The sequence below is a fragment of the Fukomys damarensis genome, unplaced genomic scaffold (genome assembly GCF_012274545.1).
Source record: "Fukomys damarensis isolate Sample0158 unplaced genomic scaffold, DMR_v1.0_HiC HiC_scaffold_14, whole genome shotgun sequence".
NCBI classification, from domain to species: domain Eukaryota; kingdom Metazoa; phylum Chordata; class Mammalia; order Rodentia; family Bathyergidae; genus Fukomys; species Fukomys damarensis.
Genome location: NW_022900926.1, coordinates 13,917,294 through 13,944,964, shown reverse-complemented (window position 1 = coordinate 13,944,964; position 27,671 = coordinate 13,917,294). Strand labels below are relative to the sequence as shown.

General features: G+C 39.3%; 1 protein-coding gene across 1 annotated transcript in view; it reads left to right on the top strand.

The window, feature by feature from the left end:
* Grm1 (glutamate metabotropic receptor 1) overlaps window positions 1-27,396 on the top strand; it is a 386,786-nt gene extending 359,390 nt beyond the window's left edge. The window contains 2 exon segments of the mRNA XM_010626642.2: window positions 24,778-25,287; window positions 25,289-27,396. Of these exon segments, the coding sequence (XP_010624944.1) occupies window positions 24,778-25,287; window positions 25,289-25,676 (898 nt within the window). The 3' untranslated portion in view covers window positions 25,677-27,396.
* The last annotated feature ends 275 nt before the right edge of the window (window positions 27,397-27,671 follow it).

Here is a 27,671-nt window from a genome sequence, read left to right as displayed (position 1 = left end):
GTCAAAGCATAATGAAAGAAATAATGATAATCATTCCAGAGTGTGGGAAACAGGATGAAGGCTGTCAGCAACCAGCTCTGTGACGTTAACTGTCGGTCCTGTCAGTGTCTTATTGCAGGCAATAGTCGTGTCACTAAGTTGCTTATAATTCAGTACTTTACTATATGTATACTTATGTTTATTGTTTATATACATATATATGCACGTGCATGCGCATGTGTGCACACATGTGTGAAAGTTACTGTTTTACAAACTGGAAACAAATTATTGGTGAAAAAGAAAACAGCATGGCCTGTGACCTCACAGAACTTCATGTGGAGTGGAGTGGAGTGATAAGCTAGCAATGACAGAGACTGAGGTGAAGCCCCATGACAAGGAAAGCAGAGGATGCTCAGAATGCAACTGAGGGGCCTCCAGTGTTGAACTGGAAATCTGGGAAGGAACAGTAAAGAAAATCTATGGATGGTGGTGGGAGTAAATTTGATGAAATATTTGCTCATTTTCTTTTCTACTCTGTTGAGCAATATTAGCAAGACATTTTTATTATTGGCCTGTGACTTAGGTATATTTAATTTATTTAGGTATATAGGTATATTTAATTAAAAAAATTAGCCCAAGGAAGAGGTTAGTAGGAGAGATGGGGTTAAGGTAAGGAAGGTGTTCTTGACAGAGAACTGAGTAAGGAGAATTTAAGGAGGCAGGAAAGAAAGCAGCATATTAGGAAAAGGAAAAAAGTAGCTTGTAATAGGTGTATTAGACAACTTTTTGTCACCAAAAGCCAGGTCTTTATAAAGAAAACAAGTTTATTTATCTCACAATTCTGAAAGCCAAAATTCCAAGCCTGTGTGGCCCTATCTGTTGAACCCTCTTGTTAAGGCCTACTTGGCCGTATCACAACATATCAGGAAAATGGAAAGGGAGCCAGCTGTGTGTAGAAAGGAAAGAGCATGGGCAGTCTGTCTTGTAATAACCCACCCTGAAGCGAATTGATTCACTCCATGGACTAGCATTAATCCTAAGGCAGTTCCTCCAGTGAGCTGAAGACCCCTGTTGGTCCTATGTCTTAAAGGTTCTGTTACCCCTTCTACTGCCGTCCTGCGGACTTCTTTCAGCACATGAACTTTGGGAGGGAAAGTCCAAACCGTAGTAGTATTTTCCTATGGGGAATATTTATTTAGCTCCAAATGGGTAAAGACTGACCCTGGTATAACTTCACTTTTCCTCTGATGTTTAAAATGTCTTCGAGGCCTGAGGCACGTGTTTTATGATCCAGAAGAAAAACAGTGATGACTGATTCACTGAAAAAAAGATTTTCAAGCATGCGCCAGGGACTAGTGTAAGTTCAGGAAATATAGTGATGAACAAGACAGATCTGGCCCCTGCATCAGGGGCATTTGAAGTAGCCAGGAGACCACATATTGGTGTATTAATTACAAGTTTGCTGAGTGTTTCCAAGGAGAAATGCAAGGTGTTACAGGAGTGTCATCAGAAGTCTCTAACTGGACCAAGAAATGTTTCCAGGAAGTACTGTCTAAACTGAAACTTCTGAGGGAGGAGAAGGGGAGAAATAAGAAAATAAAAGGCTGGTGAAGAAGTTAGAATGAGAAGACTCCAAGCATGAAAAAAAAAAAAAATGCTGTTTTTGAAAGGACTGAGTCAATTCCATGGTGCCTGGAGAAGAGCAGAAGATAGAAAACAAGATGGGATAAGACTTTGTCTGACAGAATCAGATCATACAAGACCACACTAAAGGCTTTCAGAGGATCTCATTCTCAGCACAATGGAAAGGTCACTCAAGTAACCAAGCAACGTGCTTTGGAATGAGTTAAGTTTGTGTTTCAGACTTCGGTGTCATCCACATGGTGCTGGTTTTAGGTACATACAGAATGCAAGAGCTGCAAGGTCAGGATTTCAGAAGATGGACTGGAGGCCAGGCAGTGTGCTCCTGAGAGGGCAGTATGTGAAGCAGAAGGTGCAGTGGAGACCCAAAGGGTTGGAGAAGCCAAGAAAGTGGATTGTCTGAGGAAAGCTGCAAGAAGTGAGCAAAGCCAGCCAAAGAGAGAAGCCATGGGAGCTGCATCCACCAATTATGCCATCTGGGAGGAGCCAGCAAGCCCTTTGGAGTTTTTGTCTTGCCACAGATTGCCCTGGAAACTGGACGTGGAACTTTCTTTTCATTCGTACAGAGACCCATTGCTAAGAGTTTGCCTTAAATCTCAGAGGAGATTTTGTAATTTGACTTTTCAGCATTCAGTTTAAATACCTTTTGAATAAATAGATGCACGTGAGTCTTTTGGGGGCCAGGGATGAATGTTATGACTTATATCCAAATGTCCCCCAAAACCTCATGGGGTCATAGGTGGGGAGTTTTGAAGGTGGCTGGGTTAGGTTGTGATAATGTGGGTTAGTGGTGTGATGCTGGGATTAATGGACCCCCCACCCTGTGTGTGTGTAGCACAAATCAGTAGGCTTACATCCCTTATGGGATATAAGGGAGAGGGAAAGCAGGCTTGCTGGCTGTTGCTGCTGCTGCTCATGTGTTGCTGCTTTATGATACCCCTCTGCCAAGCTGCCATGGAGCCAGCTGTCTATTGACTGAAACCTCTACACATTGTGTTCTGAAATTAACCTTTCTTCCACAAACATTAGGTGTTGGGTATATTGTCTTGGAGATGAGAAAAGTAACTAAGACACCATTAAATACTTTCCTATTGAAATTCAAAATCTCCTACCTCCTTCTGATTTCCTGTGATTGAATGTCTCCCCTCATAGGTCTATCCACAAAGATGATAGTATTTTCATTCCTGTAGATTATTTCTGTTGTGAATGGCATTGGAATTCAACATAAATCTTTCCCTGGGTTATGTGCCAATTTATTGGCCAAGAAATAAAAGCCCTGCACTTGGCATTGGACTGAGTGGTGGGAAGGAGGTGGGTGGTGGGAACACTGAGAAACAGATCCCACCTGGCTCTGAAAGGCTTTTCTTCGGGACTGATGCTCTATGGCCCATGGAAACACATCATATTTTACTCATTTACTTTTTTTTTCACAAGGTAAAACTTTTTATCTCCATAGTAGAGACCACAATACCTGCAATGTTCCCATCACGCTCTTTTTATCAACATGCTCTCTCTATATAACATCTTATTGTCCTAAAACAGAGAATTATGTAGTAGAAGGTCTTAAGATACAGGTTAAAATTAATGTCCAGTGGCCTAAGAATTATTTCTGTTCTCAGCCTTTCTAATCCAGAAATTCATGGAGAGCTCGTGTATTATTACATACTACATATATATTTTCTTTCTTCTACAGTGAGACTCCCAAGTTTCCAAGAAAACAGGAGATGAGATAATCAGAAAATTTCATAAGTGTATGTTTATATCATTCCACAATAGCCACAGAATTGATCTAGATAACCACTACCTCCACTACCACTACTAACTTGTTACTGAGAAGAGTTAAAATGTTTGCCCAAGATCTTCCTATCTCCCTGTTTTAGTTTCAATATATTTATATTATCTACATAATCATTGATGCTATAGTTTCTAATCCTTACTGAGTTTTAATTCTACAATTAAAAATTTGTATGACACTCACCTCTGGTACTTATGATGATATCCCCATAGTAACTTCAGCAGTCTAAAATTTATGACTCTGTTCAAGAATACTTGTGTCTTTCTCATGGAAAGCTCATGGGAATAAAATTCACTTCATTTTTGTTTGTTGATAGAATTTCTTCTGTGGCCTTTACTTTAAAAGTTAATTTTACTGGAAATAATTCAGGATGCACATTTTTAAGTATTTTCAACATGTAATTTCAATCAAATTTAGCATAAACATTTGTTGGCCAAAATTCTGATGATAAACTACTTCCCTTATAGAATACTCATTGTGTTTTCCTGGACATCCAAAATACACTAGTACTTCAATTCATGGACTTAATTCATTCCATGATTCTGGAAAAGATGGCCAGTTTTGTTCATGTGGGAAAGATGGCCACAGTCCTGTTTGTTACCTGATACAGAGTTCACAAACAAAGCCACAAATTTTCCAAACACTTCTCTTTGTGAATCAAATTGTTTGCAAACAAAAGCATTTATGACCTAAGGTACCACTGTAGTCTGCCTTTTCTTTCTTTCTTCCTTTCTCTCTTTCTTTCTTCTATAAAGCCCATTTATTTTACTAGAACATTTTTGGGGATTTGTTGTCCTGGATCCATTTTCTTTCAATGGTCAGTGTTCTCTCTTGTATCCATATTTCTCCGCAATGACTCATGCATTCATAGCTGGGACTTTTTGGAGCTGCCTTGATCTAGAGTATGTGATACTGGGACTAAAGATATGTGATACTAAATTAGTCCATTGATTGGAATTAGCATAGCTCTGGGGGACACACCTAAAATGTTGGCAGCCTGGATGGGATGAAAGGGAAAGGAAGTCTGGCTGCTTGCTGCTCAGTGCCTTCTGTGTGCCACACCATGAGCTGTTTCTCTCCTGTGATGTTCTTCTGCTATGCTTCTCTGCCTCAGAACTGAAACCTCTACTAACTGTGAACCAAAATAAAACTTTCCTCCTTTTACTTCTGAGTGTGGGGTATTTTGACTTGACAATTAGAAAAATAACTAAGACATAGTTATAATGTTTTTTCATTTTAGGAAAAGTTGTTGAGGTATAGAGTTCAGCATTTGTTTTCTTACTTTGGTTTTCTTCTTCAGTGACTTAATATTTATGTATTATACCATCTATAGGTAGCTATTTACACACACACTTTCTCTCCAATTCTTTTTATTTGTTTATTTAATATCCTTTTTATTGAGGCAAAATTACATAATTAATATGCATAGATGTAATGGTAGTTTGATATATTTGGCACAAATATATAAAATACTCACATACAGTCAACATACAATCAAGACTTTGAGTATTGCCATCACCCTAAAAAGTTTTCTAGTGTTCCTTTCTAATCTATGCTGCTCCCAACTAGAGAGAAACAGAAAAGCACTGTTCTGATTTCTGCCACATTTACTAATCTTGCCCATTCTTCAACATCATAAACACAAAAATGTATACTAGATATTCTCGCATACATCTATTCTTTCCAACAGCACAGTGTGTATCTGTATTCTTGCAGACAGTACAGTGGTTCCTTGGTTCATGAATGCTTTTGTCTGAAAACAATTTGGTTTGCAAACAGAAGCGTTGGGCAAAATTTTGTTTTTTGTTTGCAAACTCTACATTGAGTGATAAACATGACTGCATCCATCTTTCTCTCATGAACACAAAGTTGGACATCTTTTTCTGAATTGTGAAACAAATTAAGTTTGTGAACCAAGGAATCACTGTACTTCATTTCCTTTAATTGCTGAGTGAGTGTTCCATTGTATAAATATAAAATTTGTTCTCCTTTTGATAATATATGGATTAATAATGACTCACCATGACAAACATAGTCAACATAAATACATAACTTTTTAAGGACCTATATTTTTATTTCATATGGTACATACCTATGAATGAAATTGCTGGATGACAAAGCAAGTATATATGTAACTTACAAGAAAATATCAAACAGATTCCCACAATGGTTTTTCAATTTCATATTCTATCAAGAATTTATAAGACACATTAAGTGTTGATAGTCTTTTTACATTTAGCCATTCTAATGAATGTGTAGAGACATTTAATTATTTTTTCCATTTGGGCTCTCCTGATGACTAATGATCTTAAGAATCTCTTCATGTTCTAAATGGCCATTTATATACTGTCTGTTGTCAAATGCCATCCAAATTTTCACTCATTTGTATTGTTTTCATTCATTTTTATTATTTACTGTATAATCTGGGTATGAGTGTTTGTTGGCTACATGTATTATGTAAGTCTGTCTTTATTTTTCATTTTCTTACAGACATCTTTTAATGAGAGAGAGTTTCTAACTTTCATACAATCTAATTTATTAAATTTCCCTTTATGGTTATTTATTTTTGTGTTCAGTGTTGAAAATATTTTCCTACTCCCTCTTGGGTGATGAACATATTGCTCCATTTTCCTCAGAGTTGACTTCTACATTTAGTACTACAATGCATCTTAAGTCCAAGCTTTTGGGAAATAATTCACAGTGGGCATTGGATGTTTTCTATATTACTGTGTTAAATGAGAAAATATATTTAAATACTCATGTATTGTATAATAATCATTGAGCTTTGAATTTCCAACATAAACCTCTCCTTTGTCTTCCTCCTGTGTAGTCCATGAGCCACAAAATTTTCTTTGTGCAATGTTAGCAGCAAAAAATTTTTACATTTTGCTTAGTGTTTGCATGATACTCTTTTCTGTCATTTGATTTTTGGCTTCTTAATGTTTTTATATTTTATGTCCCATAAACTACATATAGTTTGATTTTGTTATTAGTCTGATAATGGTTGCCTTTTAATTAGAATATTTAGTTCATTTATATTGGATATAATTGCTTCCATAATCATGTTTATGTCCACATTTTAACTATTTTCTACATCTCACTGGGTTATGTTCCATATTTTCTTTTTTTTGTTTAATTTTGATTAATCTAATATTTTAATATTCATTTCCCCCTATTAATTTTTTTAGCTCTACAATTTTATTATTATTTTTATGGTTATTGTTAAAATTACAAAAAATTTCCCCTAACCTTTTATGATCTCAAATAAATCAGTTTTATTACTTTCTAAACAAGGCAAGAATTGTAAAACACTTTAGTAATATTGATGGTGTGTCAACTTTTGTGCTTTTTTTGTTACGCACTTTTTCTATGCATACTTTACACCTTGGTTTTACATTATTATTGTTATTTTGCATAATAAATGCATATGCATCTTGTCTTATGACTGCATTATGCATATGGTAAACCCATCATAACTTGAAAATATCATGAATCAAAAATACATGTCTACCAAGCCTCATACCTTGCCCTAGCCTACTTTACACATAGTCAAAAAACTTACACTAATCTACAGATGGGAAAAATCATCTAACACAAAGCCTATTTATAATTATGTATCGAATATCTCATGTGCATAGAAATATGAGTGTTTTATAGACATGCTGGGTTGCAAAAATACAAATCACAATATTCAAAAAATGCTAACAGCAAAGATCACTGCTGTATCAGTTACTTCCTCTCAAAATGCACATTGTACTGAGGAGCTGTGATGGTCATTGCCCTTCTTGGCCATAGTCTAGTACAAGGCATGCCAGCCCAGGGAGAAGATAAAATTCAAACAGTTTCTACTAAATCACTTTGTACTCTTGTAAAGTTGAAATATTTTAAGTCAAGCCACCATCAGCCAGGGACTGTACTTATAAGATCTCAGATGTTTTTCTTCATGTTGTAAGGCAATTATGATTGAAATGATTAGTTGTATAAAACTTGTCCTACTTCATTTGGTATATCCAGTTCCCAGGGCATAGCTACCCAGGGGTCTTGTTTGAGAACATGGGTCCTGGCTGTTGATTTGGACCCCTTATCCTTAAATATCATAATGTATAATTTATGTTGCTCACCACTGTGAGATGTCCAAAAATGTTACTCTGGTTTTCATTAACCTTGCACTTCACTTTGTATCCTGTGATTTTTGCAATTTAAAATTTGCACATATTCCTAAGGTTGATATTTCTATATCAAGTGTTGGCCTCACATTCCTTTTCCCCTCTCTCTCCAGAATTTTGGCTCCTTAAGTCCTAGCTAAAACTCAAAATTTATGACTCGTGAATTTACTGAAAGTTTTTTTTTTTTATTTCTTTGCCTATTTGTTGAGATCTTCTGTTTGGTTTTTCAGCCTATAGTCCTATATAAAGAATCATCAAATGTCCCAAGGGGAAAATAGCTTAAAGATTATCTGCTTACCTCTTTGAAGTTCTCTTCCTCTGACTTATTGATCCCTTGGACTCTGGTTGTCATGACAACATCCTAATGTCTTTAAGAAGCTTTGAAAAATATTTTGTCTGGCTATTCTAGTTGTTTTCTGTGAGAGAGTTCATTTGTACCACAGTATTAAATCTCATCTGAAAGTAGAAATCTTTTTATAGCATTTTATCTTCTACCCTTTGACTTGCCCAAAGGCTATGAGGTATGATTTCTATTAGGGCTCTAGTGACTTGTAAGTCTGTCAGAGAAATTGTATGATATTGCCTGTTCTCTTCTTTTGCAGGTATGATAGGATGACATAATAGTATTGATGCGTCTGCTAAAGAAAAATAATAGCATAAAATAAACTTTAGTGGAAATACGTTTCTAATACTGAGGCTAGCCAAGAATTTAAGAAACCTCACAAAATTATAGTTTTAAGTGATCTAAATACATTTTTGTCATCATTACATTTTTTATTTCAAGCCTCTTAAATAATGGTTTCTTTCTTTTTGTTATTCAAAACATACAGAGGGGAAGATTTTAGCCTGTAGTGAGTTGTTTTCATCATCTTCTCTCCCCTTCTGTGTCAGAATAAAATAGTCTCACCTTGGTAGTTTGTCACCTAAAATCTATCTGAAAACACAGCAGGATATCTTTCCCTTCTATATAACCTGAGATGCTTTTTCCCTTCATATGTTGGGCTTTTACTTTGCTGTTAGCAAAAATTCTTGTAGGTGAGAACAAACATTTTTATTGTACATATAAGATATATGACCAATAAAATTAATTATAGCATAAAAGCTAACTATATTACAAAATTCTAAAATGAGACACTTTAGTACTAGATAATATCAAATATTAGTATGAATAGCTAAATTCTATTTTTCAATGTTTACTAGTTGATCATATAGTTTAACAGTTATTTTTAGCACTTTTACTTTAACAACAATAACAATGATAATAATAATAATAATAATATTATTATTATTATTTGGTACCAGAAATCGAACTCAGGACCCTACACCTGTGAGGTAGGTGCAGCACCACCTAGCTAAATCCATGGCCTTCTTTATTTCTTTTTTTAAGCAAAAAATTTTCATAGCTCCCACATGATATGTTAGTAATTTGGATAAAGTGGAAAAAAAGAGAAATAATCTTAATCTTTAATTATAGGCTATGACAGATTTTTTTGATATAACAGTCCTTGCTTATTTTCATATTTACAAGTAATAAAAACTCATTGTGGGCAAATTAGAAAATGTAAGGTGGCTCATAAAACCTATGTACAGTTCTACTAACACACAAAGAAAAACTATCTTTAGCACTTTCTATGTATTTCCTTATTTTACCATATACACATACTATTTTTTATATCTTGAAATTTAAGCATTTTTATGGCACTCAATATCAAGTGTTACAATATCAAGTGGTACAAGTGTTTAAGAATTAGCAAAAAATGGTTTTTTAACTCTGTGACTCTTAAGCTGATTCAGAAGTTCACAGTTCTTTGGGCTTATTTAAATATTAAAAATATTTCTTTATTCTATTGTGATATATGCAATCATTTATTCAATATTTATAGTAAATGAAATGGCCAAATGTCTTTTTATACCAAGGACAGTTCAAGTTTATGTTTTTTTTTTCATGACATAATTAAGAGCATTTCCTTCCCTCTCCTCTTTTAAAAGAAATTGGTTTGTATGACGAATTACATGGTTTCCTTGATTATTTGCAAACATCGGGATAGGTAAAGAGGGATAAGGTTGCACATAGTGCCTAATCTGACATAGATTTTGATCCCCAAAGAATATGGCCTACCTAGTTTAAGACATCAGAAGTAACCACAATAACTGATAATAAAAAGTGGAAAGGGTTACAAGCAAAGAACAGAGATACATACATTGCAATGTGGCTGCTGTTATGGGAAATTGATAAATATGTCAGAATGGTGAAAAAATGTATTCAAGGCCCTTCGAAGACTAAGAAACCTAAACATGATTAAAGAAATTGAAAAAGGAAAAACAGTAAGATGCCATATTATGCCTATTAATTTGGTAAAAATTAAGAAATAAACATGTACTAATAAATGAATCTAAAATAAAAAGGAAATTAATAACTCTCATGAGACTTGCTTCTTAGTAGAATAGAATAGAGTGTAAAAGAACAGCTCCAAAGAAAAAACTAATTGGGAACACAACATAGAAGAGAAAAACAATCTGTGTACAGTATCAGGAAGGTGCTGAGATGACAAGGTTAAAGAGACTAAAACTACAGAGAAGTGAGATTGTTCTGCACCATCTTTTCCAGAGAAATGTTTGCCAGTTTAGGGCCCTGATGGGAGGCGGAGTCTCTGGGAACGGCCCAGACAGAGAGCAGTGGACAGAGAAGGCAGAAGTCCCATGTGCAGTCACATAGGATTGTTGATAAAATGAAATGCCAGAGAGGATTTCACATAGATACAGCCTCTCTCAAAACATTTGCTCATGTCTACAGCTGCATGGGCCAGAAAGATTAAAAGGTAAATTTTCTCAAAGCCCTGGACATAAAGCTTAGATTTTCCTGGAGTTCTGCAGTGTTGAGGCAAGACGCCCACCTGAGACACTTTCAGTAGTCACCTGAGACACTTTCAGTAGTCACATGAGGCTGGAGTGACAAAATTCATTAAAATACATGGTCAAGTTCCCTTGCCAAGACATTTGCCTAATTCTGAAGTCATGTACGGCAGGAAACCAAATATCTGAATTGAAAATTTTTGAAAAGCAGAAAGAAGAGATAAAACTCAAGAGACGAAGTTCGCTAGACCAGTCCACAGTCTGAATCTGTGCTAATAATCCTGAAAAGGTAAGCTGGGTGGGAGCCTGATTCAATTCGTATCAATATTGCATAAAAGCTGACTGAGCTCAGGAACCGATTCCATTCAGATAATCAATCGCTCCCCTCTACTTCGCAGAGAAAGAGATAAAGCAACTCTGGTGGAGATAACACTGTGTCAGGGCTGTGCATGCTCTTATTTTATAAATAAAATAGAAAATACCATTAGGCATGCCAAGAAATAGGACCACATCCCTGGAAAAGCGAAGGAAACAGTATAACAGTAGAAATGGAGCCCTGGGTGATATGCCACTCGCTGTTAGAGAATGTTAGAAAACCAGCGTATCCTCCTCATCAGTGATCATTACTCACCTGGTTTGCAGAGGATTTTCTTTTGGAACTCTATCTCAGAGGAGCCAAAAAGTGGAAAATAGGGGAAAGTTCTTTAGAAAACAAATCTAGATGACAAATACAGAAAAAATGATAGAGCTGTATTACCATTTTGTAGTTTTGTGATAAAATACTTGATCTGCCTTATGATCATTAATGGCTGCTAATACCTTTAGATACAAAGTTGATCGGAGTGCTTAATAGTGTATGAATCAGATTGAGTGCTTTTTATGCTTTACAAATTATCATAATAAAAAATTAATTTTAAAACAGTCCAGAATCCAAACAGAATTGGAAATAACAGCTTGGATGCACACACAGCAGTGTAAATTGTCTAAGCACGTTTCAGAACAGTTTGGTAATGCAAGGCAGGTGAACGTACATCCACAGCAGTCTACCAATTCTGCTTTCATGGCTGTAACACAGAAAAACTCTTCCGTGTGGTACAAGGAGCCATTCCTAAGGATGTTTGTTGTAGCATTGTTTAAAAGTGCAAAATGTAGGAAACAGTCTAAATAACCATCAGTGGAGAAAGGATTGTTTTATAATGTGATATGTATTCAATACAGTTTAAGTAATGACTAGTGCTATAGCTAGTAACAGAATGCAGTGCAAAAAGTACCTGCTGAATGGAAATGAAATGCGGTTCATTTAACCACTGTCCATCCTTTAACAACTGAGTTCCGTTCCTGTGCCTGTCATTGACTGGACTTGTTACTGAGTAAGAAACTGTTTATAGTATGTACATCACAACATTCAGAACAAAGAGATGGTCAAACAAAACTTCAACTTGATGACTTTGCTTTTACTTGCATAACTCTTACATGTGCCACAGTAATGTATAACAGAACATAAAGCCACAGTCCTGTACAGTACAATCAGCACAAATCACACTAGTGTACTGCAGAAGAAGCCACCTCAGGCCCACTGCTGGTCATGTTCTTGCATCACAAGTCCAAATGTGGGTCCGAAGTCCCAGAAGCAGGTTGCAAGTAGGTTGTGCCTAGTTTTTAAGTCAGAACTGTTGTTAAATTGTTAAATGACTAATATATATATATATATATACTTTAGCAGATTATTAGGATATAATATATCCTAATAATCTGCTAAAAATGATCACAAATGCTTTAAATATTCTTTTGTCTTTCACAAGAAATGAAGTTGTTTCAATAATGTTTTACCAGGTAAATGCTATTTCCTGTTAACTTCCCTTGCATATTAATATGCATTGTAAAAGTATTAAAATATGCCAAGTGATGAAATATACTAAAATTTCTTTATGAAAGGAAAGGATTAGCATTTAGAATGATAGGTAAAAGGCTTTAAACATATTGTTAATGTTTTCAAAAGCAAAAGGATTTTAATAAGGCAAATGTTAATATTTAACAAATCTGTGGTGTAATTAAATTAAATATTATTAGCTCATTCTCTGCAGTCTCTTATTAGCTTTTCAGTCTTAATCATTAGTAAATTTTAAATGGAGTAATATTTTACACCTCTGATGGAAAGAATTGCATTTGTGTTTTATATAAAGAGCCTTGGTGTATTTTGTTAGGCATGGGTGTATTAACAGAAAGAGTAGAAGAAATTAGGATTTACAGAAGACCTATAGATGGAATCAGAGCCCCCTTGTCCATCCTGGTGAGCAAATGCTGAGATATAAATATTAAAATTCAGATAATAGAAAATACATATTTAGCTTTAGAGAGCAATCAAAGGCCAAATTATCTATAGCAACAATGAAAAAACTGATGATATGCTATTAAAATAGTCTCAAATATTTTTTTGTTGTCATTCTTTACAATTAGTTTGGGCAGCTGCTGCATTATTATTTCCACGGTGAGCTTTACATAGCTTTAAGACTGACCATCTGGAATTGTCTGGACCATTTTATCTCTGCTAAAGTAGCTTCACCTCTAGCCCTACCATAGAGACAGCTTCAGACGGAGAGGAGACAAATAATCCCACTGTGTACCAAGGCTTCATTCCTGCTCCTGACACATCCATTTCGTGTCACAAAAGGGAAAAAAGAAGGAAAAAATAAAAAGAAATTCTGGAAGGAAGAGGGAACAAAAGCCAGTTTATGTTTTACTGACATTGTCGAGTAACAAAAACAGCTGAAGTCAATGAGTAAAGTGAAAGTGAAGTTTGAGATACTATAAATTAATTTGATTTAAATACACGCTGATGTTTAAAATATTTGCATCTCTTCTTGGTGCCTTTGTTTCTCCCTCCTTCAAAGGAAGGGTATTAGTAATAATGGCTTTAACTAGAACAGAATTTTGCTATTTGGAAGTTGTTGGGGTTTTTGTTTTGTTGTACTGGATAGTGAACCCAGAGCCTTCATACTGAGCTACACCTCCAGCCCTTTTTAGTTTTTATTTTGAGACAGGGTCTCGCTAAATAGCTAAATGGTCCAGGCTGAGCTTAGACTTTCAGTCTTCCTGCCTCAGTCTCGCAGAGTCCAGGGACTACATGCGTGCACTACTGTGTGTAGTCTGGAACTACTTTCATCTGTACAATGTCTTCTTTATGGATAAAAATTAAATCTTAAAAAAATGATTATCCATTTGAAGAGTGCCAGGTTTCCCGGCTGATTGTCCAGTGACCATTGCTAACACCATACTGTGTAAATCTTGGTAAATCTTGCTTGTAGTAACTTCCCAAGTTCATTTACAGAATAGATCCTGACACAGAAACTACAAGGGGGTGATCTGATGTAAATAAAATGATTCATTAAAACAGAGTCTTATAAGAGAGGGTAATACACAAAGGAATATTTTGACATTGGAAATAGGTAGAAAAGCTGTGCACAACTATTAGTGTATGATAAGTAATGATTTTATAAAGAAAGGTAAGACAGGGAGAGGGAAGAAGACAGAATGAGGGAGAAAGTCACTTTTGCTTTCAGAAGAAATTGAAGCGTAATCTTTTTAACTAAACGTCTGAGGTCTCTTTAAATCCACATTTTCTGCCAAAAGATTCAAGCACAGATTTGGTGCTTATATTTGACAAGCCCCCATATGCCGCTTTTTCCCTCCAAGCTTTTGCTCTGGCTTGCTGAGCCTTTGATTAGTTGAGTATGTGGTTTTACCATTGCTAAAAATACCCTGAAGTCAAGCCCCTTCTCTCAGCTTTTGTGAGTTAATAAAATGGCATCAGAATTTTGAATTCATGGCCTGTAACCTCTAACAAACTGTCCCTTTGAGAAAAGCAAAATCTGAACGCAGGGCCATTTGTTTTTCACTTCAATACAAAGTGAGAGTCAGAGAATAAAGAAACAGGATCACGGAGGAGGCCCTCTATTCTCTTCATCTACCTCCATCCATAGTTAATAGGGTGGCTTTGGGGTTACTTAGAGTTACTGTGGGAAGCCTGGCTGTCAGTATGGCAGGAACCCCCAAAGGAGCCACAGCACCGGCACGAAACACAGCAGTAGTTCCCAAAGTCAGTGGCAGCTGTAGAGGTCGTGGAACTTCCTGTCACAGTCCCTGGGGGACAGAGAAGTAGCTGCTGACCAGGGAATGCCACACTCGGGGCACCTGCTCTAGGTCAACACATCGAGTCTCTGGGCTGTCGAGACAGCGCCCCCTTGTTTTTGCCATTGTCCATCTCAGAAAACAGGAACATCTGCATTACTTATAAGGTCCAGCACATAATGAAAACATTGAGCCCCAGGCTAAAAAGTCAGTGTTAAAGGTACCAAGAAAGGCATCTTCCTTTGATCTGTGTGGTTTTGCCCCCTCCCAGTCATGCTGTTCTGTTTTTGACATTTAGTGTCATGCTTCCTTCAGTGGGCTCCCTCTCAGGGCCCAATACTCCACTCAGGCACCGCAGCCACAACTCTGTGGCTGGTGCAGAGGCAGCCCACAAAGTGCCCAGGCATCAATCTGGTCACTTCCTCTCCCTAATGCCTCCTGCCCATCCCACACTAACAGGTGGTCCATCTAAATGATTCAGATAAAAGATGGGCAAGAAGTTCACCCCTGCCCGGTTGCCTGCCAAATGTTCAGTGGCACTGCCAGTCCATGGCAAGACAGCCACTGCCATTTGTGTCCTTACGATGCCACTGGGCACACTGGGGCCCGTGTCCCGGTCTCTGCCAGCAGTGGAGGGTGTTGATGATCCCTGGGTAGGGGCAGGTAGTAGGAGACCGATGGGATGAAATCCCAGGGCCAAGAAGCCAAAAAGCCAAGGACCTGTCCAGGGAGGGTAGGGAGGCTGAGCGACAAGCGAGTATCTGTGTCCTGAGGTTCTCAGCCTCAGAGCATGCTCTGCTTTCCTCTCCACCATAATTTCCAAAGCAGAAATTAAGCGATCAAATTAATAGAATCTCAAGATGGTGATCACAGAGCACTAAACATCGAGCGTGTGGCTCTTTGGAGGGCCTGGGTATCTGTCTGTGTTGCTCACAGGCCCCTGAGGCCAACCTTGCCTGGGCCCATTCTCCTCAGCCATGATCAGGCTGTGTGTGTAGAAGGCTCAGAAGATGCAGGCAGTGCACAAGGCAAAGCCAGATGCTTTAAATATTCTTTTGTCTTTCACCAGGTAAATGCTGCTTCCTGTTAACTTCCCTTGCATATCTAAACATTTATCCCTTGTCATCTCCTTGCTGATGTTCATTGCTGTAATGATCTTTTCGCTTTCAGATGGACACAATGAATATCAGTAATATGTTGTTTTGGCAACTTTGATGGCAAACATTGTCTCTTTGTCTCATTTTCTTCATAATGAAAGTGTTTCAACTTCATATTTCTGGACAAAGATTTTAAATTATTTTGAGTAAATCGTGTAACTTTTATGATTAACTGAATGACTCAAACTGGATGGAAGTGTACATATTGATCAGGTTTGCTTTCTCACTTGTATTCAACTATGCTATGGAAAAAAATTCCTCCTTATAAATTCAACAATTATCTTGTTTCTAAGTAGTGAAAAACTACTTGGAATTCTAGGATATTCTTGTATAAAATTTCAAATTTATATTTCTTTTTCCCAGTACCTGTCAGGCCTCAGCTGCAAGACATGGCATTGGAAGGTCCATGATCTGTTCCTGCAATATCTTCTCTTTCTTCTGAGTTTCTATTCCTCTATCTTCTTTGATGGTAAAAGAGAGGGGGAGAGAAAGAGAGGGAGAGAGACAGGGCGGGAGGGGAGACAGAGAGAGAGAGAGAGGAAGGGAGGGAGGGAGGAAGGGAGAGAGGGAAGGAGAGAGAGGAAGAGAGAGACGGAGGGGAGAGAGAGGGAGAGAGAGGGAGAGAGGGAGGGAGGGAGGGAGAAGAGAAGAGAAGGGGAAAGGTCTTTGATTTAGAGGAAGTTGGTGGAACTAGCTATAGTCCTCTCTGACTAACACTGGAGCATTATCACCAGGGATTTGGGTAAATGACCAAATGCTGACTAATAAAGAACATTTGAGAGTTATTTGGGAGCCCTATTGGCAACTGCAGAACTTTTTCCATTTCTGACTATGGGAATTTTTCCCCAAACCGAGCCACCCTCATCCATACTTCCACAGCATTCACTAATGGTTCACTCTTAACATCTTGGCCTTGAAATTCTTTTCTACGGCAGAAAACCTTCTTCTGTAGCAGGAGAGCAAGAAGACTTTATCCCACTACTTCCTGAAGTATCACTGGATTAATGGGAAAATCATTCCCCTTATTGTTATAAAGGAGTGCAAGGCTGGCTCCCACGGCGGCCTCGTCAGCCTTGTCACGTCTTTTTAGTGCTCTTCTCTCCTTGCCAAGAGCGCCCATAGGGAAGTCACCCTATATGTTGTGTAAGAAGACACTCAGCCAGGGAATGCCCTTTTGTGTGGCAGATTTCTCCCATCTCACAGCAAAGTCTCTTGCTGCTCCCCTCTGTCCACTGTTAGACATATTCCATCTTGTCAATGTCAAGAAATGAATGTGATTTTATATGAAGTGACGCTTTCAGGACAAAATAATGTAGAAGAAAATTAGCACTAAGTAGAAGTCATGGTGTCATGTATAATTCCACAGACTTCCTTTAAGGGGAGCGGAGAGTAGAGACCCAGCCTACATCAGTGTGAGCAGAGCTGAAGTCCTCTACCACCAGGAAGGGTGTGTCAACAGTAGAGGGAAAGGGCCAGTCCAGGACAGACCAGTGCAGCAGAAAAAGCCTCTGCCACTTGGAGGGATGGTCCCATCAGGTAAAAGAAATAATGCACTCCCTTGGCGCGGCTTTAAGAAAGAAGTCTGGCAGCCATTAACAGCCAGGCAGTGCAGGGTCCAAACAGGACACGGAGGAGGAGAGAACACAGAGAAAAGCTCAGGGGCCAGGCCCAGCCCTGCTTGAGGACCAAGCACTGCCCGAGTCGTGTGTCATCGCCAAACCTGTACACATGTATAACCACTCGCTCACTGGGTGTCTTTTTCTTTTCAATCTTCAGGAAGAGGCAGCCAGAATTCTCGCCCACCAGCCAGTGTCCGTCGGCACATGTGCAGCTTTGAAACCCCCACACTGCAGTGAATGTGTAAGAAAAGCTGCATGGAAAATATAGTGTTTTGCCCCTTGCTTTCTCTCTCCTGGGTTTTTCTACTTTCTGACATGGAAACAGATGTGGTGCATGCCATCAAGAATGAGGAACTCACGTACGTGCCACTGTTTGCACGGCTGCCTTAATTTGATTGTCCATCCTTCTTAAAAGGACACTGTCAAGTTGGTAGCTCAGTCTTTCTGCTTATTTTATGTTTCAATGCAACACTTTTTCCGATTCTGGAGATTCACTTTTGTTTGTGACTCCCACTCACAGGCTTGAAAGTGAATTTTCCCCCTTCAAAAATTTGTCAGCTTCTCCTTGGCAAACATCTTTTTTTTTTGCCTTTTCTTTTTTTTTTTTTTTTTTTTTTTTGCCTTTTTGCTGTTGTACAAATGTTTGAAATGATCCTGTCTGCATTAAAGTAAAAGCCATAGCTTAAATTGATGGAAGAGATTCATAATGGCAGTTTGAGGGGTGGGCGCCAGTAGGAGCTCTGCTGTGGGTCTCCCCAACCAGGGGAGCACAAAACAAATGTTTTGTGAATCCACAAGAAGTGAGGCTTATGAAAAAAAAGGAAAAGTAGTCACTTTCCCAATCTTTTGGGTGATTTTTTTATCAGATTTCTCCATCTGATAAAAACAGTGCATGTTCGGTCCAATTTTTGACCTTTAGATCTTGACAGTGTCTCTTTAAGTTAACAAAAAAAAAAAAAACAAACATAGACCATGTTCAATTCATTGTGCACGGAGTCTGTGGTCATTTTCAGCTGTTTCTTTACAGCCCTTCAAACTCCTGGGAGAGTCAAAGGTACACATTCCTGCAGCAGGAGGGAGCCCACTGATGAGGGGTCTGAGGCTTACATAGCTCTTCAGATGAGCAGAGCCCAATTTGTTCCAATGTCTGCTACTGACCTGGACAAAGGGGCTGGTAAATGGGGCTATGATGTTTCTCTTCTCTTCTCTTCTCTTCTCTTCTCTTCTCTTCTCTTCTCTTCTCTTGGTCAAGTGCACTGGGGAGCATGTAGTCTGCCTTTCTTCTATTCCCTTTAAAGGCCTAGAAAGAAAGAGTATGGTCTCCACCAACTCATCCTGATCCTCACAGCACACGGTCACAGAAGTCCTGCCATTGTGTTTCGGGAGGTAGTAGGAGCCCTTTCTGCATAACAAGGCTAGAGCCCTTCTAGTATGGCTGGATGCATTCTCTGAAGTCCAAAGGCAATGAGTATTTCCTACACCATGGCATGAATCTGACCAAGGGCACAGCAAGGAGATCCTAATTGTGACAGATGCTGGCTGCCTGTCAAAAGGGATTGGTGTGAATGGGTAGATGTGTTTGTCCTTCCTGACAGCAGGGCCAGAGACAGAGAGAGAGAGAGAGAGAGAGAGAATCAACTGACATTTCTTGACTTAAAGGTGAGTGTCTAAATGCAAACATGAAAGCCAAGGTTCATCTATGTGGTTCATCTGTGGTGGGTGTCAAAAACATAATACAAATCTCAGCAAAGATAACAGGTCAGTCATTAAGAACTTTCGAAATGTCCATTTAAGCTTTCCCTCTTGAAACTATAAAGGATCAGGAACAGATCAGTGGCTTTTTAAGTTGTGCATTATAGCCTAAAACTGGATATATTTAGCTTTGTTTACACAAAGTTAGAAGAAAGAGAAAGATATGTTCTTTCAGTTGACCTTCAGTTCCCACTGTTTTAGTGAACAGCAAGGCAACGGGACTCATGCTGGAAATAAACTGGATCATCACAGTCTTACAAGGTCTATCTTCTCCCCGAGGAATAATCCCGGTAGAGCAGTGCAACTGCCCTTTATTTTCAGGGCTTCACATAAAGCTGAAGCGTATCAAGTGCCTTGCAATTAAATGACGAGTGTGGAAGCAGACAACATGGGACAAAGGATAGTGTTTGCCCTGAAGTCCCTTCAAAGGGTATGCAATAGAGTCTTGTCTGTACTTCCTCAAGGATATAAATGCCTCTGTACAACTCTGCTTAGGCGATGCTCTGGTACCAACATGGTGTCTTAATAAACTTTGGCATAAGACTTTCGTTTGTCAGTCAGTAAATCATGATTAAGTGGAGCCAAAGACATTTAAATTTTACTTGGAAAAAATTTAGTGAATATCAAAATTTTTCTATTTATTTTAAGACTGATGTAAGAATTTTTACAGAACAGCAGACAGTATATTCAGAAAAAAATAGAGGGGACTTAGATGCTTCACAAGTCCTGATGAGATATTTAACCTGTGGGTGCCTTTACTGCCTCATTAAAGAAAGCACTGGGTTTAATGAAAGCAGTGAGTTTTTGTGCTGTCTTTGGTGCATCCTGTATTATATAGATTGAGGATATGTGATGAAATTGATTTCAAGATTTAGATGTGATATTATAAATTTCGGCAAGCCAAAAGTTCTCTAAATTGCTTGTGATGAAGTTAGAATTAGAGGGGAAAGGGATAAAATTCATAATGCTATTTATAATTTAATAGGAACAGAAACCACCAAGTTCTCATATAATAAAAAAGCATTTCTCTTCAAAAATATGTTCAGAGACTCTCTACCTCACAACAAATAGTGACTCAAAAGGCAGGAAATTGTTCAGAGAGGTGCATAGGTTGGAGAATACATAGTGAATAAGTAGATTTTTCTGGAGAATTTTCATGAAGTGGATATGGAGTCAATGGAGTCCTTCAGATAGATGATCACCTTGGGGTTGCCAGCAAAAACACAAGTGTTACTCAAATGGTTTCAAGTAAGTCCTATAGCTGAGAGTCTCCAGGAACCAACTCTGGGGCCAGCTGGCTGACACACAGTGGGGAGCGTGTGGATGGCCCCAACTCCAGAATCCCTTTGGGCCAGTCTCAGCTCTAGGTGGCACCACACCCAGCTGCAGCTGTGGGAACTAATGTAGCAGGGGGTTATGGGTTCTTTTGGGGGGGCAACCCATTCTCTCCGTAATGGAGCTCAATGGCAATTCCTGTTTCCATTTCCATGTGATTTCCAAGGAAATAAATGTTATATCCTCCTGTTCAAAGGAATGAGTCTCCCTTCTTCATGGCCCGTTCGTGCCTGCCTGTGAGCTTTCTGTGAGCTGAGCTCTTATCTCTGTTGTGACACTAGAGGCCCAGCAGCATACACAGGTGTGCTTATGGGACGCGCGGAACACAGGTGATGTGTAAGCCTTCCTCTTCAGGAGCTTCCGTGCACGTGATGCTTCCCTCCTGAGAGCAAGCACCCACCCACTGTTATTTCCCTTTTAGAACTCTCTGGAGCAGAGAGCAGAGCATACTCTGCAGATGTAACTAGTGCTTACTCAAACAAATAAAACAGACAGTATTGCTCAGAACGCCAGATACACTCATCTGTTTACACCATCCACTCCCAACTATTCTCTAAAGTGGGATAAATATTGAATTTTGTGTTCAGGGGGATTGTGGTGCTTATCTAATGAAACAAAAATCAAAGCAAGATCCTGACCCTGTTTGTAATTGGAACTGCTCTTCCTGGGCTGCTTAATTCTGCATGAGATAATGATGTGTAATCCTACACATCCCCACTTCCTGTAGGCCTACTGGCCATTCCCTCCCATACTTTGATACCAATACATTTATTTAGCCACCAGAGATATTTGCCCCAAATATGCTTCATTTGATCTTCAAGTAGGAGGTTATTTTGGGTCTGTCTTTTGAAGTAAAATAACAAGGATAGGATGTTTTGTAACAATTATGTGGTCTGTTCTAAACCAGATGCTTTACTCAACATTAAGAAATCAAGTAAAATTAAGTGACAGACTGAAGTTTGTACTGAAGCAGGAGATATTAAAGTTACCTGGAGTTAAATAAAAGTAATATTTCATAGTACTATTGAATTTTTATAAATATATTCTTTTATGATGACCATAACTTATATACTTCTGCCTCATAGTTTTCTCTTCTTAGCATCATGGCCTTCTCAAATAGAATGCTCCGATTTCACATCAAAATAGTTATTAAGCCTTTATTTGAACTAATGATAGTACTTAACTTTATTTGTGATCATTTAAATACAGAAAACAATGAAAGGTAGTCAGGATTTATTTATATTTGTATCTCACAGTCTACTTTATCAAAACAGCATTCACAGGCATTTAAAAATAAATTGGGCATAATGGAACACCCCTGTATTCCTATATGTCCCTATATATCACTCTGGGAGGCTGGGCAAGAGCATTAGCAATTTGAGCCCAGCCTGAGTAATTTAGGGACATAGCAAGACCCAGTCTCAAAATGAAAGTAAGAAAGGAGCTGGGGATATAGCTCAATGTGAAGGTCCTGGGATCAATCCCAGTAGCACATGGACAAACAGGAACAAAGAAGTAACCTTTATTCGATCTAAAAACAATGCTGAAGGCATAAATTCGTGGCCCATTCAGGGTGTCTGTGCCCACAGGTAAGAAATCCTGGAAGACCAAAGCTTCTACTTTGTGCTGCAATTTCTGCGAGATGATACATTGTTCTTTATAGTTTCTGATTTTCAAGGAACAATTTATTTTGTCCCTCAAAAAAATGTTAGTCTAATTTTTGTAATCTGATAAATGCCCTGGTGATGAGATCTGTTTCCTAATTAAACCGAACTTTACAGCAAATCTAGAGTGAGACTCTGAGGGCCAGGAAAGCTACTAATTTTGACAGCTAGCGTGAAAATCCTTCATTACAAAAAATAAAAACTGGGTTCAATGAAAACAGAACTAAATAGCGATTATATCTACCTGCAAGATCATTATTAATATGGTCACTATATGGACATGTATAACATAGAAACAGGGCCTTAATGGACCCCTGGATGTTGAGGAAGACAGCTATGTGATTGAGTACAGTTAGGGGAGTCACCTGAAGGCTTCTCAGGAATACAGGGAGACATTTTCCTTGAAGAAGAGGGTACTGGAAAATGTGTTATCAAGGCTTCTAAGCCTGCTTGGGGTTTCTAAGGTAGGTGAAAAGTAGCCCTCGGGATACTCCTTTTAAATACACACAAAAAATTAAGTGGAGGCACATGCCGGCATCTTAGTTTAATGATTTTATTAATGAATATGAAGGGGTGGGCCTTGGGAAAGAGAAAGGCTTTACAACTACAATTGAAATTGATGTAAAGCAGTGAGTTGGAAGGGTTAGTGAGGCTTATGTGAAGGAGGTAACGATAAACCGAAGGTTTTATAATTTTTGCAAGAGGCATGCTGAATGCACAAGGAAATGTATATTGAGTGGTGGGTGCTGACAACTCGGAAAAACAGACCTGGGAGGTTTGCTTACCGCAGTTTTAAACCCAGAGAAAGAGCTGTGGATTCTGATTTGGTTTTCGGCTGGAGAGGTGATTATTTTCTTTCCAGGGACACTACTGCCTTATTCTTTATGTAGTTCAACTCAGAAGAGACTATACTAATAAGATAGCATGGAAGCCCATAATTTAAAAATTTAGAATTTGTAAGCATTTATAGATTACCAAATAGTGTATGAAACATATATGTGAAACATTATTTTTGATGTATTAGTTTAGAGATGAGATTTTTTTACTTAGAGAATTAAAACTATAGCTTGAATTATCAGATAAGTTGAAGAATAACCTTCTTTCCAAATAATAAGGTCAAAATTTTATATGTTATATGTATTTCAGATCCCTACATCCAGGTTTTTCCAGACTGCATATCAGATTTTCTACACTAATCTGTACTTATTTGGCTCACTTTACTTTTCAATATTACAAAACATGAAGTGTCAAATTATTAATATCATCATTAATATGGCAGTCATATAATTTTTGAAGCTTTTAGTCTTGTTTATTTAAAATGATTAAATAACCATTATGCTAACAATTCATCATTTGCTACTTTTTTATAAACAAAATACTTGATGTAGAATAGTCTATTTTACACCTTCACATAAGGAAAAAAATGTTCATTTTCCTATTTCTTTAAATGTCATAAATGTTCTTATTGTGTGGCTTTCTCTGTTACTTTAATGGATATGCAGGAGAAAAGCAAACTGAAAAAAATAGAAGAAGTGACTTATTTTTAAGTATTAACACTGTTGTTATTATTAGAATGTGTTGGTGAGGTACCACCATCTGCTAAAAGTTATACAAAAAATAAGCAAGGTCCAAAAGCAAGCCCAGAATTCTTACAATTTACAGAACAGAGTCTGTGGTATATGTTTACAGTACATTTCATTGTTTTCCTTCCTCAGAGAGACATTCCATTTGATTGGTTTTATGAGGGTGCATGAAGTTGAAATCTGGTAAAGGCAAGGAGACTCCTGGGCCCCAGGATTGTTCTGTACCGAGGTTAGGGGGAAATGGTCCAGACAGAGGCCTCTGTCTCAGCGACTGCTGCTTTTCCTAAATCTTCATTTGTCTCTCATTCGTATCAGAATCTGTTGAAGGACTAAAGCACCATGTGAGCATTAATATTTTGCTGGGTTTCCCCACTCTGTGTCAAACACACCTCCCTGAATATTCCCAGGGTGAAAATCTGAAACCACGAATCAGGGTCTTATGTGAATTGCGATCCATTGTATGTGTCATGATATTTTGAGATAAAGAAAATGGAAGGTTATGAAACCCCTTAGATCGTGGGTGTGGGTTTTCCCGTCATCTGCTTTTTCCTGTTTCGTCCAGGTGCCGCGTGTGTGGTCAGGAATACTCATTTATCAGAATGGGCAGCTGAGAGGGCCTACTTTGCAGTCCCTCAGAAAGTGACAGAAGCTTAATATGGGGGTCTTGATTTTCCCAAAGATGAAAGTCGCTATGCTGTTATTGATATGTAACAGGTTTTTTTTCTTTAATTTCCTTCCTCCAGTTGAGGAACCATACACAAGCTTTCATTTGAAAAAAAAAAGTTATTTCCTTAGAGTGTATGTGTGGGGTGAGTTGGAGGGGTGACTTTAAAATCTGCTAAAATAGCTCTTTCTGCAACAGACAGGCTTTTCTTTCCAACGGCTCCTTCTGGGGGGGGGGCACTCCCTGGCAGCAGCTTCACAGGCAGCCTCCAGGGCCTGCAGTTTGGTTGTCTGATTTGTAGTAAGGACAGCCTGGTGGGTGTGGAAGGAGGGTTTAGGGTAGAGCCCTGCATTGCGCAGGGTTCGTGTGGGGTTGGTATTTATATATTTCATCCTTCCTGCATGCTATCTGCCAATAAACCCATCTCTATTTTATTCATAGTTCTAATGGCAAGTCTGTGTCATGGTCTGAACCAGGTGGAAGACAGGTGCCCAAGGGACAGCACATGTGGCACCGCCTCTCTGTGCACGTGAAGACCAATGAGACGGCCTGCAACCAAACGGCCGTCATCAAGCCCCTCACTAAAAGTTACCAAGGCTCCGGCAAGAGCCTGACCTTTTCAGATACCAGCACCAAGACCCTTTACAACGTGGAGGAGGAGGAGGACGCCCAGCCGGTTGGCTTCAGCCCTCCCAGCAGCCCTTCCATGGCGGTGCACCGACGCGTGCCGCCCCTGCACCTGACCACAGAGGAGACGCCCCTCTTCCTGGCCGACCCGGTCGTCCCCAAGGGCTTGCCCCCTCCCCTGCAGCAGTCCCCCCAGCAGCAGCCGCCCCAACAGAAATTCCTGACGGACCAGCTTCAGGGAGTGGGGGGCAGCTTCGGCGGCGCGGGGATCCCGGACTTGCACGCGGTGCTGGCCGGACCCGAGGCGCAGGGGAACGGGCTGCGCACTGTTCCCGCCCCCGCCCCCCCCGCAGCACCTGCAGATGCTGCCCCTGCAGCTAAGCACCTTCGGGGAGGACCCAGCCTCCCCCCCAGCGGACGACGACCACAGCGAGAATTTCAAGCTGCTGCAGGAGTACGTGTACGAGCACGCGCGGGAAGGGGACACGGAGGAGGACGAGCTGGAAGAGGAGGAGGACCCGCAGGCGGCCAGCAGGCTGACCCCGGAGGACTCTCCGGCCCTGACGCCCCCGTCACCTTTCCGAGACTCCGTGGCCTCCGGCAGCTCGGTGCCCAGCTCGCCCGTGTCGGAGTCGGTGCTGTGCACCCCTCCCAGCGGGACCTACGCCTCTGTCATCCTGAGGGACTACAAGCAGAGCTCGTCCACCCTGTAAGGAGGAGGGGCCCTCCCGGGGAAGCAAGATAAGCCAGACAGCTCACCCCTCCCAGATTGCAGAAAGCCGGGAGGAGAAGTTGGGAGAGGAGGGAGGAGCAGGGCGGGAGAGTGGGAGCGAGCTGCTGCTGCCTTAGGGAAGGAAAGAGGGAAGATCCCAAGCAGTGATCCAGGCCAGGATGCTGATTCTTGAATTATTCAAAAGCCTTCTCTAGAAGGAAAGGGAATTCTGACAAAGCACAATTCCATATGGTATGTAACTTTTAGCGCAAAAATAAATACATAAATAAATAAAATCAACAAAAATAATCTCTTTTGCACAATCGTGCATCCATATATCCACCTGCTCACACTTGGCCATGCTTGGAAAGGGGTAGCGCCCGTGGACGTGCCCACTGGTCATCAGTTTATAACCCCGCGTTCCTGGGGAGGTCCTGGAGCCTGGCAGGACGGCAGTGGGGGAACCGACTGCCAGGGCCCAGCAGCTGTTTCTGGGAAGCCCTTCTCCCTGCTGGGCCTGCGCGTTCCTAACGTCCCATCCCGGAGACTCAGGAACCGACCCTAAGGGGCCGTTCCTCATCCTCTGCTGTCATCCGGTGCCAGCCTTGCTATTGCACCCGAGGCTCCGGGATTTCCCTCTCTGGGAAAAGAGGAGTAAGCAAAATCTCACGAAGGAGCGCTACATCGGGAGTGCTATGGGAAGAATGGAAGAGAAGTAGGACTATACCCAAGCACGGGCTTTGGGAAAATGCAGTCTGCACAATCACTGACTGACACTTGATGTTGCTTCTTGGTGATTTGGGGAAAAGTCAAGAACAGCAGATTGTTTTGATGGTGACAGAAACGTTTGTGGATTCATCTGTGCTTGGGCCAATGGACTCGCTCTTGCCCTTCAATTAAACAGAACAAACCCTGTGGCCGAAGTGTTACCTCCCCTTTACTGTAGCAAATAAAGCCAACCAGTTGGACTCTTAAGATTCAGCATATGTACAATGTGGTGCCATTCTTTCTCCTATTACTACAGAATCAAATCCATTTTGACCTAAGGTGTACTCATAGCAACTATTACTGGTTTAAATGACAAGTAACTCCCACTGTCATTGGAGTCGCTGTAACTAGTGCATAAATGTGTTCCAGTGTCCTTGTATCCATGTGACTTTAAAACTCTTGCAGTGTAACATCAACCTACTGCATCTGGAAGATTGTCCTTTGGCTATAGTATAGATATTTTTATGTTCCAATGTTTTATATATTATTGCCACCCATATATGCAGAAGTTCTGTGAAGGTTTGAGTACTATGACCCAATGTTTTTCAAATGCAGCTCAGATGATGACTTTTCCTTTAAGAGGGGATGCATTTTTCAGATATTTTATGATGATGTGGGGAATGTTATTAACGAAGCAGCTTGAAGATCTGTTGTATAACAGGTCACAAAATCTGTGGGTGACAAAAGGTACATTTCATAAACTTGCACACATCATTGTTAAAACATAAGGCTGAAAAGACAGTATTTAGATTATTCAGGTTATTTTAGTTTTTTAAAAGATTTCCCATAGCTAATTGAACTTTATCTTCCTTTAATATACAATGTCCAAGTCTAGTCATTATTTCTCAAGTATTACTCATTGATCACATTTTTGCCTTCTTTTAATTTTTATTTTCATATATATATTTTTGCTATCATAACTTTTCTTTATGATTCTTTCATTTGCTGCTGTGTAATATTCATGTACATGTAATACAATTATTCTATTTTTGTGCTCTTTTATTATCCCCAATAAAATTTTTTTTTCTTGGTGTTCATTTCTTCTATTATTTGTGGAATGAATCCTAGTCCTTTAAAATTTTTTGTGTATGCCTTATGTTTCATTATATTTTGAAATACTTTCTTCATATTGATGCTGCCAATGATACTGTTGATTTCTCAACCAAAATCATCTTAGAATGTTTAAATATTGACTGAATTATTTATTCAGAATTTAACTTCAACTCCA